The 19,001-nt window shown below is 30.0% G+C and overlaps 2 protein-coding genes across 3 annotated transcripts in view; both read right to left on the reverse strand.

Moving 5' to 3' along the window:
- On the reverse strand, positions 1,249 to 13,579 carry LOC109819889 (small GTPase LIP1). Of its 2 annotated transcripts, none has more exons than XM_020385856.1 (7): positions 13,182 to 13,579; positions 12,308 to 12,399; positions 12,070 to 12,211; positions 9,921 to 10,222; positions 8,618 to 8,671; positions 8,526 to 8,539; positions 1,249 to 1,699 (listed from the first exon to the last, which is right to left on the reverse strand). In XM_020385856.1, the coding sequence occupies exons 1-7, from the start codon at positions 13,276 to 13,278 to the stop codon at positions 1,507 to 1,509; spliced, it is 894 nt and encodes a 297-aa protein (XP_020241445.1). In that variant the 5' UTR covers positions 13,279 to 13,579; the 3' UTR covers positions 1,249 to 1,506. The 2 variants fall into 2 exon arrangements, with proteins under 2 accessions (XP_020241445.1, XP_020241444.1); XM_020385855.1 differs by having other exon boundaries at positions 8,409 to 8,539; positions 13,182 to 13,575.
- The window catches only part of LOC109851597 (protein arginine methyltransferase NDUFAF7, mitochondrial), a 12,744-nt gene continuing 11,288 nt past the window's right edge, over positions 17,546 to 19,001 (reverse strand). Inside the window, exons 9-10 of the mRNA XM_020421817.1 lie at positions 18,996 to 19,001; positions 17,546 to 18,144 (exon numbers count right to left, since the gene is read on the reverse strand). The exon at positions 18,996 to 19,001 is cut by the window's right edge and continues 82 nt beyond it. Of these exons, the coding sequence (XP_020277406.1) occupies positions 17,861 to 18,144; positions 18,996 to 19,001 (290 nt within the window). The 3' untranslated portion in view covers positions 17,546 to 17,860. The remainder of the gene's footprint in view (positions 18,145 to 18,995) is intronic.

Consider the following 19,001-nt stretch of genomic DNA (forward strand, 5'->3'; position numbering starts at 1 on the left):
ATTAGTAAATACTCATGATTTCCAATAACCCGTATTTTTTGCCATTTTTAGTCGTTTCAACCTATTGTCAAATAATTTCACGGTGGCAAAAATTCAAGATTTGTTGAGGAATGACTTACGAATGTTGGCCATATTTAGTCCTTTCAACCCTTTAGCAAGGAATTTCGCGAAGGCGAAATTTTATGATTTCATGAGCTACACCCATTGTTTTTGGTCATTTTTAGTTGTTTTGATCCGTTGGTAAATAATTCAAGATTTGCTAAGGAATAACTTACGAATTTTGGACATAATTAGTTCTTTCGACCCTTTAGCAAAAAAATTAGCGAATGCGAAAATTTACGATTTCATGAGCTACAACCCATTGTTTTTGGTCATTTTTAGTTGTTTTGATCCGTTGGTCATTTTAAGTTGTTTTGATCCGTTAGTAAATAATGTTAAATCCGTGATTTCAAGAGCTATCCATGATTTTCATCGGCTATGATTCGCGATTTTTGTTAATTTTTGTTCATCTTGAACGTTACAAATTTATTATGTGTAGATCAAAACTCACAATTTTCAAGGCTTATAACCCATGATTTCTGTACTGTACATCAAACGAATGCAAATTTATTATGATTGTGTTACTTTTAAGCTCTTCAACCTCTACCGTTAACTAGCAATCTATAGTCATTTGATAAGGTTTAATGTATGATACACTATTTAATTTTAACCTTATAATCGTCCGGCAGAAGGCATTCTTTTTCCATAAATGAAATAAGCACAAGGTGTTTTCAGCTTTTTACGGAAGAAATTGAGCTGCTCTAAGGAAGTCGATGTCAGATTTATCTTCGAAGTTTAAACTCAATATTGTAGCCTTTGTGAACTGAACATGTTTCGTAATGAAGAACAATTAGGAGCTCCACGCTAAATGGCAATGCAACACGAAGATAGTATAAGCATTAGTGAAACCTTTTCTTGTTACAATATTTATGATGCAAATCACCATGTTCAGTTGTATTGCAAATAAAAAGCATGGATTTTGCAGTACACCATTGAAGTGAGCGTACATTGGCAAGAGGAACTGGAAAAATATCTTACAACGGAAAAGAATCACACTTCAGTTGACGGACGAATTTAACGTGCAATTTCAAACTTCTGCAATAATAAAATAGTTAGACCAAGAGTACAACAAATTGTCAGGCTCAGATCAGCATACATATTACATACCACTGCTCTGCTTTTGGCCCCACAAATTTCAAGCAAGTAAAATTAGAAAAAACTGTTTGGATGCTCCAGAATGATTTATATATCACTATATAAGTAATGTGACAATCAAAAAAATACAAAATTATCATGTATTGCAACAAACAAAACGCCAATTTTCACAATCACAAAAAAAACATTGCACTGTGAGATCACAGCTTCCCCAATCAGCTCTTAAATGCAATTAGCTGCTAGAATTGTTTTCATGGATACATGTCGCGTGAAAGCCAGGACAAAGCAGAAATGTCCGCAAATTTAATTGCATCACACATTGATATCGGATCGCTTTGATCTGGTGCTTCCTATTTCTGACAATCCAGAGGATGAGAGCCTCTGAAAACTGTAGTTGTCAGAGACTGAAAATGGCTGCTGAGGATAGAGTGTAGTTGGTGGAGTGAGGTTCCGCTGAGCTGGAAGTGGGGGCACCGCGTTGTACTTGTATGCGTCACTACCTAAACTGCCATGACAGATAAAAATGATATCAGAAATCATCCAGGTAAATGGACATCTTCAGCTTCAAGGCACGAAACGATTCACTATTCTAACTAGGGTTGATTGTCGATTTATCGACCTCCTGTGCTATCGTCTAACTGGGGATAGACCACTGCAGTTCTATGTTGCAAACAGACCTCCTTAGTGAATTTTTTTTTTCCTTTTACCCTTAACAGGTCTATTTGTCAAAAGACATTTTTCGTTTCAGATGACTACAAATTAATTATGTGTATAAACAATTTTTGTCAATGCTGGTATATGTTTGAACAAACGCAAATTATTGTATACATTAAAATTTGTGATTTCATGAGATAACCCACAATTTTTTTTTCAAGTTTGGTTTCTTTAAATAAATGTAAAGTAGTTGTCTTTACACTAAAATTTGCGATTTCATGAGCTATAACTCACGATTTTTATTAATTTTTATTTGTTTTGGACGAATGGAAATTAATTGTCCATACATCAAAATTCATGATTTTCATAAGCTATAACCATTGATTTGTTATAGTTTTTGTTTATTCCGACTGACTTCAAATTTACTATATGTACATTAAAATTTGCAATTTTTATGAGCTACAAACTACGATTTTTATTAATTTTAGTTTGTTTTAAACAAACATAAGTAAATGGTCTGCACATTACAATTTGCAATTTTCATAAGCTATAACCCACGATTTTTGTTAATTTTTCTTTTTTTTTTATTGAATACAAATTTGTTATTTGTACATCAAAACTTACGATTTTCAATGAGCTATAAATCATGATTTCTATCATTTTTGATTTATTTTGAATGAATGTAAAATTAATTATCAATACATCAAACTTCACAATGTTCCTGGGCTATAACTCATGGTTCTTGTCAAATTTTTCGTTTTGAACTAATACAAATTTATTACGTGTACATCAAAATTCACAGTTTTTATGAACTATAACTCATAATTTTTGATAATTTTTATACATTTTGAATGAATGTAAAATTTATTATGTGTACATCTAAATTCAAAAATTTTATGAACTATAATCCGTGATTTTTGACAATTTTTGTACATTTTGAATGAAAGTAAAATTTATTATGTGCACATCTTAATTTAAGATTTTCATGAGATATAGCCCACGGTTTATTATATTTTATTCATTACGAATGAATGCAAATTTATTGTGTACATGAAAGTTTGTGATTTTTATCAATTTTGCTTTATTTTAAAAGAAAGTAAATTAGTTGTCTATACAATAAAATTCACAATTTTCATTATCTAAAATCCACGATTTTTATCAATTTTAGTTTGTTTTGAAAAGAAAGCAAATTTCTTCTGTGTACATCTAAATTCACAATTTTCATGAGATATAACCCATGATTTACAATAATTTTTTGTTCATATCAAACCGAGGCCAATTTATTATGCATACTTGAGAATTCAAAATTTTCATGTTCTATAACTCATGATTTTTGTCAATTTTAGTGTGTTTTGAGAGAATGTAAATTAATTGTCTATACATCAAAACTTGCGATTTTAGGAGCTATAGGTCGCGATTTCTATCAATTTATGGTCGTTTTGAATGAATATAAATTAATTATGTCTACATCAAAATTTATGATTTTCATGAACTATATGCCATGATTTGTTGTAATTTTTTTTTCGTTTCGACTAACTGCAAATTTATGTATACCTTTAAATTAGCGATTTCATGAACTATAATTCACGATATTTGACAATTTTGGTTCGTTTTAAACGATAATAAAAATTGTCGACATATCAAAATATGAGATTTTAATGAGCAACAACCAACGATTTTCGTTAATTCTTGTTCATTTTGAACAAATGCAAATTTATAACGTATACATCAAAATTCATGATTTCCATGCTCTACAACGATTGATTTCTTATAGTTTTTGTTCGTTTTGAATGACTTCAAATTTACTGTGTACATTAAAATTTGTCTATACATTAGTTTTTGTTCGTTCATGAAAAACACGATGTTTATCAATTTTAGTTTGTTTTAAATGAAAATAAATTAATTGTCTATATATTAGAATTTGTTATTTTCATGAGCTATACTCCACAATTTTGTCAATTTTAGTTTATTTTAAACGATTGTAAATTAATTATTTGTACATTAAAATTTACAACTTTTCTGAGGAATAGTCCAAGATTTTTGATAAACTTTTATGAGCTATAATCCATGATTTTTGTTAATTTTTCTTCATTTTAAGCAAATACAAATTTATTATGTGAATACGTCAAAATTCATAATTTTCTCAGGCTAAGATTTTTGTTCATTTTTATTTATTTCTAACAAAAGCAAATTTATTACATGCACAACAATATTCACAATTTTAATGGGCTATAACCAATGATTTTTTGGATTTTTGCACGTTTTGAATGAATGCAAAATTATTACATGTACATCAAAATTCACATTGTTTATGATCCATAACCCACCTTTTCGTAAATTTAGGTTTTTTAAAATTATTTATACATCTAAATTTGCGATTTTCATGAGTTATAACACATCATTTTTTTAATCATTTTTGTCAATTTTTGCTCATTTACAATGAATGCAAACTTATTATGAGCACATCAAACTTTGTGATTTTCATAAGCTATAATCCTCAATTTTTGTTAATTTGTGTCCTTTTTGAACGAATGCAAGTTGTGTACATCAAATTTTGCTGTTTTCATGTGCTATAAACATGATTTTTGTCAATTTTTGTTCGTTTCAAACAAATAAAAAATTATTATGTGCACATCAAAATTTGTTATTTTCATTAGCTATAATTTAAGGTTTTATCAATTTTTATTTTGTAAATTTATTATATGTATATTAAAATTCACGTTACTCATGAGCGATAACCCACATCTTTTGTCTTTTTGGTTTGTATTGAAAAGATATAATTTAATTGTTGATACATTAGAATTCGCAATTCTCATGGCCTATAACTCATAATTTTTGTTAATGTGTTCGTTTCGAACGTATCAACGTTATTATGTGTACATCAAAATTCATGATTTTCATGTTCTAAGATCTATAACCCACAAATTGACAATTTTTATTCATATTGAACGAATTCAAATGTATTATGTGTACATTAAAATTTATAATTTTCACCATGTATAGCCCACGATTTTTGTCTATTTTTATTCATTTTAAAAGAATGCAAATTCATAGTCTATACATCAAAATTTATGATTCCATTAGCTATAATTAACGATTTTTGTTCATTCTCGTTCATTCTCAATGAATGCAAATTTATTATGTGTACATCATCATTTGTGTTTTTCATAAGCTATCACACACAATTTTTGTAATATTTATTTCGAATGAATTTAAACTTGTGTAATCAAATTTTAAATTTTCATAAGCTACGAGCCACGGTTTTCTACTTGTTCGTTTAGATGGATAGTTGATTATAATAAATATTGACGTACATGATTTTTCAACTTTAATTTGTTATAAACAAATGTAAACTAATTGTCTATACATCAAAATTTGTGATTTTCATGGGTTATAACCAATGATTTTTTGTTAATTTTTGCTTGTTTGAAACGAATGCATATTTATTATGCATACATAAAATTCATGATTTTCATGAGCTATAATCCACAGTTTGTTACAAATTTATTTCGTTTTAAATAAGTGAAAATGTTGTGTTTCTTAAAATTAATGATTTTTATGATCTACAACCCAGGACTTTTATCAATTTTGGTTTGTTTTGAATGAACATGAATTTATTGTATACATAAAAAAATTTATTTTCACGAGCTTAACCCGTGTCAATTTTAGTTTTTTAAACAATTACAAAATAATTATGTGTACATCAATTTTTGTTATAATTTGAATGACAATAAATTTATTGTGTACATTAAAATTTGTGTTTTTCATGAACTATAACCCACATGTTTTATTAATTTTGATATGTTTGAACAAAATACAAATTATTGCGTACATCAAATTTTGTGATTTCATGAGATATAACCCACTATTTTTGTCAAGTTTGGATTATTTTAAACAAATGTATATTAATTTTCTATACATTATAATTTACGATTTTCATGAGCTATAACCATGACTTTTTGTTAATTTTTATTCATTTTGAATGAATGCAAATTAATTTTCTATACATCCAAATTCACGATTTTTATTCATTTTATAAACATCAATTTGTTATACTTTTTCATCGTTTCGAATGATGCGATTTTTATGAGCTAACCCACAATTTTAATCAATTTAGGTTTGTTTTACATGAATGTAAATTAATTGCATGTACATTAGAATTTGCTATTTTCATAAGCTATACCCCCATGACCTTTTTCAATTTTTGTTCGACACGACGTTATGCTACCGTAAATACAAAATAATAGAAAAAAATGAAAATAATACAAAGGAGCAGGCAAGCTACATGTATATAACTTTGAACCTCTTCACCAAAAAGAAAATAACAAGAGAGCATGCAAATGTATTATTTGTCCATCAAAATTGACGATTTACATGAGCTATGAAATAAGGTTTTTGTCCATTTTCTTGTTTTGAAGGAAAATAAATTACTTGTCTTTACATCAAATTCGTCATTTTCATAAGCTATAACCTACGATTTTTGTTAATTTTCACTCATTTCGAACCACTATAAATTTATTATGTATACATAAAAATTCATGATTTTCATGAGCTATAACCTTACAATTTCTGTTCATTTCAAATAACAGCAAATTTATTGTGTATGTTAAACTTTATGATTTTCATGATCCACGAGTTTTATCTGGTTTTGTTCGTTTTGAGTAAATACATATTTATTATGTGTATATTAAAATTCACAATTTCCATGAGCAATCACTGTTACAGTTTTTGTTTATTCCGAATGTCTGCAAATTTATTTTGCATACATTAACTTGTGATTTTCATGAGATATACTCAATAATTTTTGTTTAGTTTGGTTTGTTTATAACAAATGTAAATTAATTATCCCAAATTTATGATTTTCATAAGATAACCCACAGTTTTATCAAATTTTGTTTGTTTTGAACAAATGTAATTTTATCATACGTGCATTAAAATTCACGATTTTCATGAGCTATAACGTACAAGTCGTTACAATCTTTTCTTTTCGGACAAATACAAATTTATTAAATGTACATGAAAATTTGCAATTTTCATGATCTATAACCCACAATATTAGTCAATTTTGATTTGTTTTAAAAAAATGTAAACTAATTATCTTTAAATCAAAATTAGACTTTCATGGTCTATAACCCACCATTTTTGTCTACTTTGATTTGTTTTAAACTAATTTAAATTAATTATTTATACATCAAAATTTGCAATTGTCATGTGCTATAACCCACCATTTTTGTCAATTTTTTCTGTTTGTTTCAAACGAATGCAATGCATACACTAAAATTTGCATAAGCTATAGGCCACAATTTTTGTCAATTTTTTTTTGTTTTAAACAAATAAAAATTTATTATGTGTACATCAAAATTCTTTATTTTCAAAAGTTGTGACCACGATTTTTCTCATTTTTTGTTCGAACGAATGCAAATTTATTCTGTGTATATCAAAATTTACGATTTTCATAAGCTATAACCATAATTTTTGTCAAATTTTGTATTGTTTCAAATGCATAAAAAAATTATTTTGTAGATCTAAATTCATGATTTTCATATACTATAATCTATGATATTTATCAATGTATATTTGCTTCCAACAAATACAAATTTATTATGGGATAAATGATACTAAGGAAGCACCTTAGGTTCAATCTAAGGACATACCTTCAAACTACATTATGTACAATTAATTTACTTGATCCACTCCGTTCATTTTGATCGATATGTTTTGAATGATACATAAACAAAAAAAACTAAACATATTGAGTGGTAGTTACTCATACATCAAGTGACTGACAAATTAATAGTTTTAAGACAATACAACTAAAGAGACAATGAGAACTATGTGCTAGAAGTTTTGAAACATCGTATTTTTTGTTTCACAGATATTTTGAGATGTTTAAATCATGATGAATGGAGTGGATCATCTATTGGAATAGCCTAATCTATGTGTAGAAAGGTGCATTATTAGGTTCAATGTAAAGTGTCCCCAAAATCATATTTTCCATCTATTATATGTACATACAATTTTTCATGAGCTATAATTCACCTCTTCTGTCTTTTTGGTTCGCTTTGAACAAATATAATTTAATTGTCTATACATTAAAATTCACAATTTTTATGGGCTATAACCCATGATTTTTTTTTCTCAACTTTTGTTTATTTCGAATAAATGCAACTTTATTATGTATACATCAAAATTCACAAAATTCATTACATATAATTCACAATTTTTGACAATTTTCATTCATATCGAATGAATGCAAATTTATTGTGTACATCAAAATTTATGATTTCCATAAGCTTATAACGCGTGATTTCTATTAATTTTTGTTTTTTAATGAATGCAGATTTATTATGTGTACATTGAAATTTGTGATTTCCATGAGTTATAACCCATATGTTCTTGTAAATTTTTATCCATTCCGAACGAATGCAAATTTATGTGTAAATCAAAATTAGTAATTTTCATGTACTATAAGCCACAAATTTTTACTTGTTCGTCTCAACGAATGCAAATTTATTATGTTTATATAAAAATGCAAATTTTATTAGTTCAATTAAACTTACCTCAATCTGCTGTTATATTGATCATCTTCAATTAAACTATCACTAGATTGATGCACAGAATTCTGCAGCGAAGGTGTCAACCATGTATTTGGTGCAGGTTGGTCATCAGAGAAATACCTTCTACTAATCAGCTGGACAAACAAGCACCACATTTATTAGAAACAAAAGGAGATCTTGTCCAGAAAGAACATGGTAGGAATGATACACACCATACGAAAGAACTTCGTAACAGCTTCCTTGTCATATCGTGCTTCTTTGGCAGCCTGCCATCATTTGACATAAAAAAAACATAAATAACACAAGAATATTAGAGGAACTGAATATTGATTCAATCCTCAAAACCAAACCAAGAAATAGCATGAAAATATCATTATAATGCAGTCCAGATGACAAATGAATGTGTTATTTGTTTCAGTGGCAGATAATAAATTATACACCATCTGAAGAAACATTATATCTTGGATAAAAAGGGCCTTGCAGACAAAAGGAATTGGTAGAAAACTACCATGGAGTATGGTTACCTCAAGCATAAATTGCACAAATACAGACAGCATACGATACTTGAGTTAATTAAGGGGAAAAAACTATAGTATGTAGGAAAGCAGTGTACTTGATAGTTGTCTTGATTGATGTTATATTATGCTGTGAAAACATTTCCAGTTCCAAATTTTAGTGGCTATCCTCTGGTCACATAGTCCATGCTTCCTTCCTATAAAGCCATATATACTGTAAATCCACATGGTGCCATCTAGTCACTGATTCAGATACTTTCAAACCATGATCCTTATTCCAAGAATGTCAAACCATGAATCCTACAGGGACATCCAGTCACTTATACATCATGACTTTATGCATTCATCTGTGAGACACGACCTATAAGCAAGTTCAAATGTGGGGATATGTAAATTGTAGATCGATATAACTAGTGCCTTGCACCAGACACAAATTAAAGTTAAAATAATCACTTCCAGCACCTGCTACTGTTCTCAATGAACATAACATTTCATGATAAATATTAAACTGTGTATGCTTGGAACCCTGGATGCATAAACGTGTAAGGTTCTCATTTTAAAAAAGAAAATTGCTTTTCTTGAAGCTAGTCTAGATGCTGTCGATAAACCAAATTAGATCACCCAGAAGAATATTGCAACCTAAGTAGTCAGCAACTTAAGAGAATTAATGTTCAGTTGTCAGCCAATCAAAACATTTGTTTAAGCTGTCTTTGAGCCTTTATAGCCAGCCTCATCTTGATGGGTAAAAGCTCATTCTTATACTGGCAAAGACAAAGTCCAAACAGACCTTCACATGCTACTAGAAGTAAAATAATCACATGATACTTACAATTGCAACAAAGATACCACACATTAGCAGACAAAACCCATCTAGAATGATAACAGGCTTCCAGATTAGAGCAATGCAGTACATTAAACATCACACATGAACAATACTTAAGAACTGCTTTTATGCATAATGGTATGCACTGCAAACATGTAATGAAGATGCATTTCCTACCGCAATGAGACCAGTGCTGCCAAAGGTTGCTGTCAAAGGAAGTTCTTCACTGGATGGAAGCAGGCCTTGCTTCTCAACCCATTGTCGTGCAACATCAACAAGATTGCCACTGCTTCCCCTTGTCCCTTCTTTGGCAGCAATATCAACTTTGTTCCCAATAACAAGGTAAGGAACAGGAAGACCACCAGGTCCACCAGAAGAAAGAGGAGCTGAAAATGTCCCAGTTGTTGCAATTTCCGTCGCCCACTTTTGCAAACTTGTCTTCGTCCTTCTCTGGGAGAGATCATGGACAAATATAACACCTAGACATGAAAAAAAGTAAATAAGGAACTTGTCTGGAAAAATAATGAAATCAAACTGATTATATGCTTTATGCTTATGCACGATAAACGGACTTGCCTGACAATATTTAAGATAAAAGTTTACTGAAAACGACCAGTGAAAGTCTTATATGGATTGTGGTTTCTCAAGTCATACAAAAAAGAGTAAATAAAGGTCATTGAGGAAATATTAAAATGGAACTGCTTATGTACTTAATGGTTATGCATAGCAGAAGAACTCATCAGACATCATTCAAAATAAAAACAAGGTACTTGACAAATCACTCGGAAATGAGCTATCAGAGATTAAACATTTAACACTTCAAACAAGCCCATCCATAGAAGTCATCCATCATATTAGTCTCGCTCAGGCACTTCACTATAGAGCAGTTACCCCAATTCCTCTTGTTAGAGTTGTAACTATGAGTAGTTGATTTATGAAATCATCATACACCAAACACCTTGTGCATTTCTAATGTGGGAAATTCACATTGTGCGCTCATGACATACTCTAGTCAACCTCTCCCTCTATTGTCTCTTGTCCTTTCTGAAGATACAATTGTCCTACATACGCATGCATTGATCACTCCCCATACTCCAGCTGTGAAATTAATATGAATTGTAAATAACATGAAAACTTTAGATTCGGCATATAAAGAAAACGAAGGGGAAAGCACTATTTTAGAAAACTATTAGATCAAGTCCCTCTAACCATACGCCAAAACTCCGAAGTTATGGTGAGAGCTGAACTTTATATTTTTTCCGAAGTTATGGTGAGAGCTGAGGTTTATATTCTTTTTTATTCTAACAATGCCCCCGTAGGTTGAGCACCCTTTTCATGGGTCAAAACCTGGACTCACGCAGTGATGTCAATTTTTTTAAAAAATCCACTTTAAATTTGTGGCCGGTGGGATTTGAACTTTGAAGTTTGGTGGCTCTAACACCATCTTAAATTAAGTCCCTCTAACCATTACACCAAAACTCCAAAAATTGTGAGCTGAGGTTTATATTTTTATGTTGTAACAAGAACAAACATAGTGAAATCAATTGAATTGCTGACTTCGCACTAGCAGACTTTCGGATCCAACAAGATTTAATTCCAAAATAAGCAAATTAAACATAACCCATTTGATTCTTTTATATGATAAAAGAAAGAGAACAACTATTATAATTTAGGCAAGCTGGCAATATATTAAGTAAGTAAGGAAAGCTTAAAAAAGAATCACTTAAGTAAGGAAATCTTAAAACAGAATTACTTAAGATTAAGTAAGTGTTTAAGTAAGGAAAGCTTAAAACAGAATTACCTAAGGGTGTGTTTGGTTGCACAGTTTTATAGAAAAGTTTTCTCAAAATGTCTGACAATGGTAATTCTGTAATTAAAAATTTTCTGTAGATTTCTGTAAACTGTGTTTGGTTCAAAAAAAATTACAGAAATATTTTTTGTAAAGTACAAAAAAATATCAAAATTTACAAAAAACAATTTTCTCTCAAAATGGGCGGAAATCACCCAGAAACCTGACACCACATTGACACTTTTCTATAAAGTTGACACTTTTCTATAAATTTAGGGGTGTTTGGTTCAATTTCTATAAATTATAGAAAATCTTGCTATTTTCTATAAAGTTATGGGTCATTTTCTTGTTTTGAACCAAACAAGCAAAGTAAAAAAAAAAAGAAAACTGGTACTTTTTGACTTCTCAAAACTTTTCTTATAATTTTTTTAAGAAATACAAGGAAATCATATTTTGGGTGGAAAACATTTCCTATAATTTGTAGAAATTGAACCAAACACCCCCTAAGATTAGCACATAATTTAGAATATTTCTTACCATTTATTTGTGTATAGAAAAGTGACCGACAATCCTTGTACCTCTCGTGTCCTGGGATATCCCATAGTTCAACAAAGAAGTCCCTTTCAGCATCACCTTTTATGCTATTAGAAGAGCTTCCACCACTTCCATGAGTAATATGCTGAAGAGTGAAGACAGTAAAACTAAGAACATCACAACAAGACTACTAATTGCGATAACAACTCCATTTAAAAGAAAAAAGTATTAACATTCTTACTTTAACACCAACTGAACATCCAATTGTTTGTGGAGGACGAGCAATGGCAGAACCTTTAAGAATCAAGTGCACCAGTGATGTTTTACCTACACCTGCAAGAAGATTGGTTTAAATTATTTAAAAATAGTTGACATATAAATGTGTTTACTCTAAGATATAAAACAAGAGAAATCTCCCAAAAAACATAGTAACATACCATAGTGCAACAGCCCCTTATACATACAAAGGGCCATCATATGCGATGAAATTCGCGCACAGGCACTAAGGTTCTTATCCCAAAGGAAAAGCCCAAAGAAGCTTACAACGTTTATAGTATTGCTCGCTTATGTAATAACTATATTGAGCTTCGAAAGAGAATTTAAGGAGAGTTGGTAAATGCATTGAACATGACAAGAGAGTTCACAATTTCAGCATAACTTAATTCGATTTAGGGACAAAAGTTACCTGTCTTATTTAGAGCTCATTTGGGAAGCAGACCAGAAGGGCATAAAGACAATTGATTCTTCAAATATCCAATTTTTTTAATTTATGTCCTTAATATCAGGACTCCTACAATCCTCTAACACTTATTTACCGAAAAATTCTCTAAAATTCATCAAAAGCAATTCCTAGGCAAACCTAGAATTGTTTTTGAGTAATATTTTTATGTCTCCTTACACCCTACAATCCTCTAACACTTATTTACCGAAAAATTACTTCAATAAATTAAAAAAACAATCACGTTACGCATTCAAAAAATGCACAAACTTGTAATAGGAATCGACGTATATCAACAAAATCAACTACCTAAATACTAAAATCAGGATAAACAGAGAAACCTACCAAATTTTCATGATTCAAACCGTAATAATAAGAATAACCAAAATTAGAGTACCAGAATCTCCGACGACCAAGACTCGGACTTGGCCGCAGAGAGGAACAGTGCCGTTATGATCTCTCGTATCCCTCTCCCTCTCTCTCCAAAACATCATTTTTTTTATTCCAACTATTCGAATCCTCGATCACGAGAGAGCGAAGGAGGAGCATGGATCTCGTCGGTCTCCATTAAACGATCGATTTTGATCCAGATTACGACAGCAGTTTCCTTCGATTTCGTCGGCGATCTGAGATCTGGATCTCGTCAGCGGTCCGATTTTGATTTTGATGTCACAAAGGCAGCAGGGTTCCTGTTTAAATATGATATATGTATTCTATGTGGAGTGTAATGAAGAGAACATGAAGAGATGAGAAATTTTATGAGAAAAGTTTCTTTCTCGACAGCAAATCCTTCGTGGGGAAGAAAATCCGCATAGGAAATCTATGCGGAAAAAACATATGTACTAAAACCATTTATGGGCTCTTTTTACTATCATTTTATTATTATTATTATTTTTTAAGAAAACTCAAATGTAGGAATTTTCATTCATTTGTTGAATCTTCAAAAATAAATCCAACAATAATGTTCAAGGGTATCAGTTGAAGATAAGGATACACATAATACGAAGATAATGATACGGTTTAAATTAAAATGTAAATCTAAATAGAATTATTAAATACCAAATTTATAAATGTCTATAAAATGAATGGCTTATATGTAAAAAAACAAATAAATTAATGAGATAAAAAATGTCTAGCCCAAAGGTCGAACCCGGGAACAACGTAAACCTACAAATGTACATAATGTGGATGAGATATTTACAAAATCCACCAAACAAATTAAAGAGACAAAAGTCGTTCTCAAATTTATAAAAAAGAAAAATTAAGGAAGACAAAAACCCTTTAAAAGCACAAGTTCGGAAAAAGCTTTCCATAGTCAAAATTACTCTATACTATTTTATATTTAATTTAAATTATAATCTATCCTAATCATACTTATATCCTATCCTAATACCCCATAAACTATCTATAGCTTAACAATTTAAATAAGATTAATAAAATATATGAACAGCTCTGTAGTCTCAGTTTATTACATGAAGTATTACAAAAAACAAAAAGTTTTAAAAATTAGCCGAAATACTCTCAAAAGTTTAAAATTACACAAAATAAAAACCTGAAAATTTAGAACTTGGCAAAGAAAAGAGTAATTGTGTGATATTCTTTCATTAAGATATATAAATATAACTTATAATTTAAGGTTTACTATTCATTTTCAGAATCTAAAAATAGTCAAGTTGATACTGGTAAAAAAGATAGTAATAATACCAGATTAAAAATATCCAGTTAAAGAATAAAATTTTAAAAAATATATGATAGATTAAAAATTAATGTTATTGTATAAATTAAAGTAACTGCATATAATTTTACCTATATGTTAGAGCAACAAAAATACATAAGACTAAATCGCAAAAAACTGATAAAAAACTATAATATAATAGCTTAACATTAATTGATTATAATTTATAAATATTGATCTCTAATGGAAATAATATTTATAGGGTAAAATTTTATAAAGATTTATGTGTGGATAACTATTAGAAATTTTAGAGATATCTTTCAAAAGAATCAAGCGGTTTTCATTTCAAATGAAATTCGGAACGTCCATGAATCACTTCAATTAACACTACATAAGTTATATTTATCAAAGAAACACCGACTGAATACCCCTTGAAGAATATATTGAACAACTTTGCTCCAATCAAAGAAACATTCTTCATGAAAGATAAAAGAAAAATTACTATGTCATGACTTTGTGTAAGCAAAAAATATAAAATCACTCTTTTTCTTTTTCTTATATAGTATCACATCCCTGCGTGTGACTTTATTTAGGCGTATGACTACTAACAAATGATCAATTCTTAAAGACACGATCAAAGATAATTATGTAATAGCACTATTAGAATTCAAGATCTCTAAATATGAAGGTAGTATATTTCATTATTAAAATTCTTATTAAAGACCACTAAATATAAAATTCACATTATATATGTCTCAAATTTATAGAGGAGATATACATGTCATCGTAAATTGCATCAATAATATATATCAATCCAAAGATACAACTTACTGAAAAAATAAGAGAATAGTAAGTAAACCAAGCAAACATCCATATAACACCGTAAAGAAAAAATATTACATTTTAAAGCTAATATGCAACGCTCTTTTAGAGTAAGTTGCTAAGGCAAAAGCATCTCCATTAAGGCGCGCTCTTTATAAATGTAGCATAAATTCAAATTACTAATATATACAACCATTATAACAATCGAAAGAGGTCTAATCTTAGAAAACTCACTCTAAATTCATACAATTTAACCTAAAAATAATTTACCAATATACAGACACACTATTGCACCTTTAAGGCAATGATAACTACTATTTATAATAGAGATGAGCAGTGGTTCTATGTTTGCAAAGGCTGTAACAAAAAAGTGGATAAAGATGTTAATAATAAGTATCCAGATGATAAATGTTGTAGAATCGCTGATGATGTAGTACCAACGTTAAGTGATATCCCTTCTTCGTGAAATAAATATATCAAAAATTAAATATTTATATTATAATCAAAAGAAAATTGACAATAAAAAATGTAATGTATTTAGTTCAGATCCTCATGGAAAAAAACACAGAGAGAGCAAAGGTAACATTATGACACAGCATAAATTCTTATTAGATGCACAACAGAAGAATTCATTGCAGAGAAAAAAAGAGGTAGCTCCTAACCTTATTTAAGTAATAAATTAAAAGCATAAAAAATTTCATATATATGAAATTAACATTTATTTTTATTGAAATAGGAAAAAAATCAGTCTGTATTGTCAGAAGTTTGTGTTGAACATAAAAAATAAACTCAACTTCTTTGTGAATTTAGACGAGAAGACAAAAGATGAATAAGTCCAAGGAAAGATAACATGCTTCAGTCTCATATCACAATTGATGTAGACGATGAAAACACTACTCTAGAATTGCCCAGGAAAAAGATAAAGATGAAAAAGGATTGATCTCGACTCAATAAAAAATAAATAGAAGCAACAAAAGATAATGTTTTGTGAATTGTTAATAAATAGTTTTATTTTTTTAGTAAAATTAGGAATCTATAGAAGAGATTTTCATAAACTGTTTTTAGTGCTTTCATATGCATATGTGGATGCTTTTATCATATAAAAGTGTACTAGAGTTAGCATTAATCTTCAGTTTATGATTTTTTTATTAACTATTTTCTATCATTTTAGCCCACTTTAAATCAATCATCTTGGCTCGTTGGCTTTATTATTCATCTTCCTTTTATAATGTTATTTTTTTCAAGTGTTTTCACTTTCATAACACTATATTTCCTCAGGTCAAGCTCGGTTTCATGCCAATCCAGATAAAATAAAAATTTAAATTGCTTTTAGATTATATATATCTCCTGACAATTCAACTATAAAAAATTAAATTAGGTGTAGCCTATTCAAACAAATATCAAATAAATAAATAATTAAAGTGTAATCGATGAACAAATTTTAGTAAGAAAATAAATCTAAAATATTTAATCAAAGTGAGCAAAAATTATCAAAAGGTAACCAAGGAACAAATTTTAAAAAGAAAATAAACAAAAAAAAAATACTTAATCACAGTATTTAACCAAAAATACCAAAAATACCCTAATTTGTGGGTTTTAATTACCTTTATTACTTGTAAATGGAAGAGTCAAAGGGGCTGTTTGGCTTGCAAAAAAAATCAAGAAAAACAGTTATAGGAAACTCATTTGTTATTTATTCCTTTTCTTGGTGCACGCCTTGAAATAAAAAAAAAAGAACTGATGTGTTGCTTGCTTCTTATTAGGTGATGTGATCCAAAGTTTAGGAAATTCATTTCATAGGTTTTGTTGACGAAATGGGTGGAAAGAATCAAAAACGAATTCCTCCCCTTGTTTAGGCTTTTAAGAAACCAACCAAAGCGTTGGAAGGCCTTTACAACTTTCGCGTGTTATATTATATGCCTGCTAGATAAAAGACAACACAATGGTAGTTAATCAAAAGAAATAGTAACTCTAGGATGGAGCTATTCAGCATGAAAACGTATAAACAAACTCTGTGAATCCCGAGCATTCACAAAAATCTTCACCCTGAACCTATGGCAATGTGGTTACATTTGATCTACCGTATTCAATGCAAATGGGCAAATTATGTTAATAAGTCAAATCCCACCAAAGATGGTGCTAACACCTGGCCACAAACATTGAGATCCACAAACACACTAACAGGATCTCTAATCTCTATACCAAAACAGAGAGATTTACATATCCCTACTGCATTGTTTTCCTTTTCCAGATTACATAAAAAAGAAAGAAAAGGAAACCAAGTACAGCGAATACATTAGAAATTGTGCTATGTAACAAGAAGAGAACTAATATTACAAACACGTTTATTTTCCATCCATGTATATTCCAAGGAAACTGGAATCACTCTATGGTTATCGATTGTTTTCCAAATTCTCCATATAGATCAAAATTGCACCAATATTACATTAAGCTTATTCAGGTGCCTAACTACGAAGTACAAACATAACTTAGTAAAGTTTTTTTTTAACACCTCCGTAACTCATGACTTTGTCAATAATTACCTTCTAAACAAGCAGTAGACGTATTTTCTCTGTGCTTCATTCAAATGGAACTGGAGTGCCTTGCTTTTTGTTCACAATCGCCATAGCTAGATACCGAGTGCCCATACCGATAGGAGTCTGTTCCTCAGGTCCCTCCCAAAATGGAGCTTCGCCATCTCCCACTAATCTCCAGTAGCCCGTTCTTAACGACTCTGCTTGCTCTTCAGTGCAGTTTTGTAGAAGGGCTTCGATACGAAAGTTGATGCCAAGAGATCCCAAGAATTGGGATTGAGTTATTGGACCATGTATTGATATATTTTCTGCCAACATAAGACTGTTAGCTTAAGTGCAAGCCTATGGTATTGATGAGCACCTACCTAAAATAGAGTCCTGTTGCTAATCTGCCCCAGTTTTGCTATTCTTACGACACAGGTAGGATTAAGATTATTACCAAACTAAAAACTTTATCATCCTAAGCTTTCCCCGTTCGACTCTGATATGTCAAAAGTGGGTAATGCTTTTAGCCTAAATCGAACTTGTCAGGACAAAAGGGTCAAAGGAGGTGATCATGATGAAAGGAGAAGAGGGGGAGGTGCAAGAGAAAGATTAAATCTAATTATAATTAGAAAATAATAAGTAAAGAACTATGTCACTAAGTGCTTAGAATCTGGTTCGGGATCGAATCTGGTTCGGGATCGAATCTGGTTCGGGATCGAGATCGAGGTCGAGGGAGGGAGAGTGCATTTTCGTCCATCTTCTATCATTGCAAAGCATGTAATATAAGAAAAATGATAGAAAACCAATGGCAGGTATGAACATGAAAACCTCAAAGAACTTGATACTAGTGAGTTAAGTATTAAAAAAAGCTTGCTGATATTTAGTTCAAATTAGGGTAAAATTGTGGTATTTTTGTATAATTTCTCCTTGTAATAAATATGATATATTCCATATTTTATTATTGACTAATATGTAATTTATATATATACACCAATAGATTATCATCGTATTGGTTAGTTGAACCACACAATTTGATTATCTACAAGCACAAATTAACAAAAAAAATTATCAGGCCCTATGTTAGCTGTACAATAGTATTTCCTTATCATTTGCTTAGTAGGTTATAGTATCATGTACTGATAAGGATAGAAACAAGAAGATAAAGTAAAGAAAGTAACACAATGGGGAAATAAGCACCTGA

This window comes from Asparagus officinalis, chromosome 8 (assembly GCF_001876935.1).
Source record: "Asparagus officinalis chromosome 8, Aspof.V1, whole genome shotgun sequence".
Lineage (NCBI taxonomy): Eukaryota > Viridiplantae > Streptophyta > Magnoliopsida > Asparagales > Asparagaceae > Asparagus > Asparagus officinalis.

What these genes read in the sequence shown, in the direction of transcription:
- LOC109819889 (XM_020385855.1), bottom strand. Translation starts at nt 13,278, where the DNA reads ATGATGTTTTGGAGAGAGAGGGAGAGGGATACGAGAGATCATAACGGC. An exon ending in GATGTTCAGTTGGTGTTAAA is followed by an intron (nt 12,212 to 12,307) that starts GTAAGAATGTTA and finishes TTCACTCTTCAG; the next exon opens with CATATTACTCATGGAAGTGG. An exon ending in TTACGAAGTTCTTTCGTATG is followed by an intron (nt 8,540 to 8,617) that starts GTGTGTATCATT and finishes TTGTTTGTCCAG; the next exon opens with CTGATTAGTAGAAGGTATTT.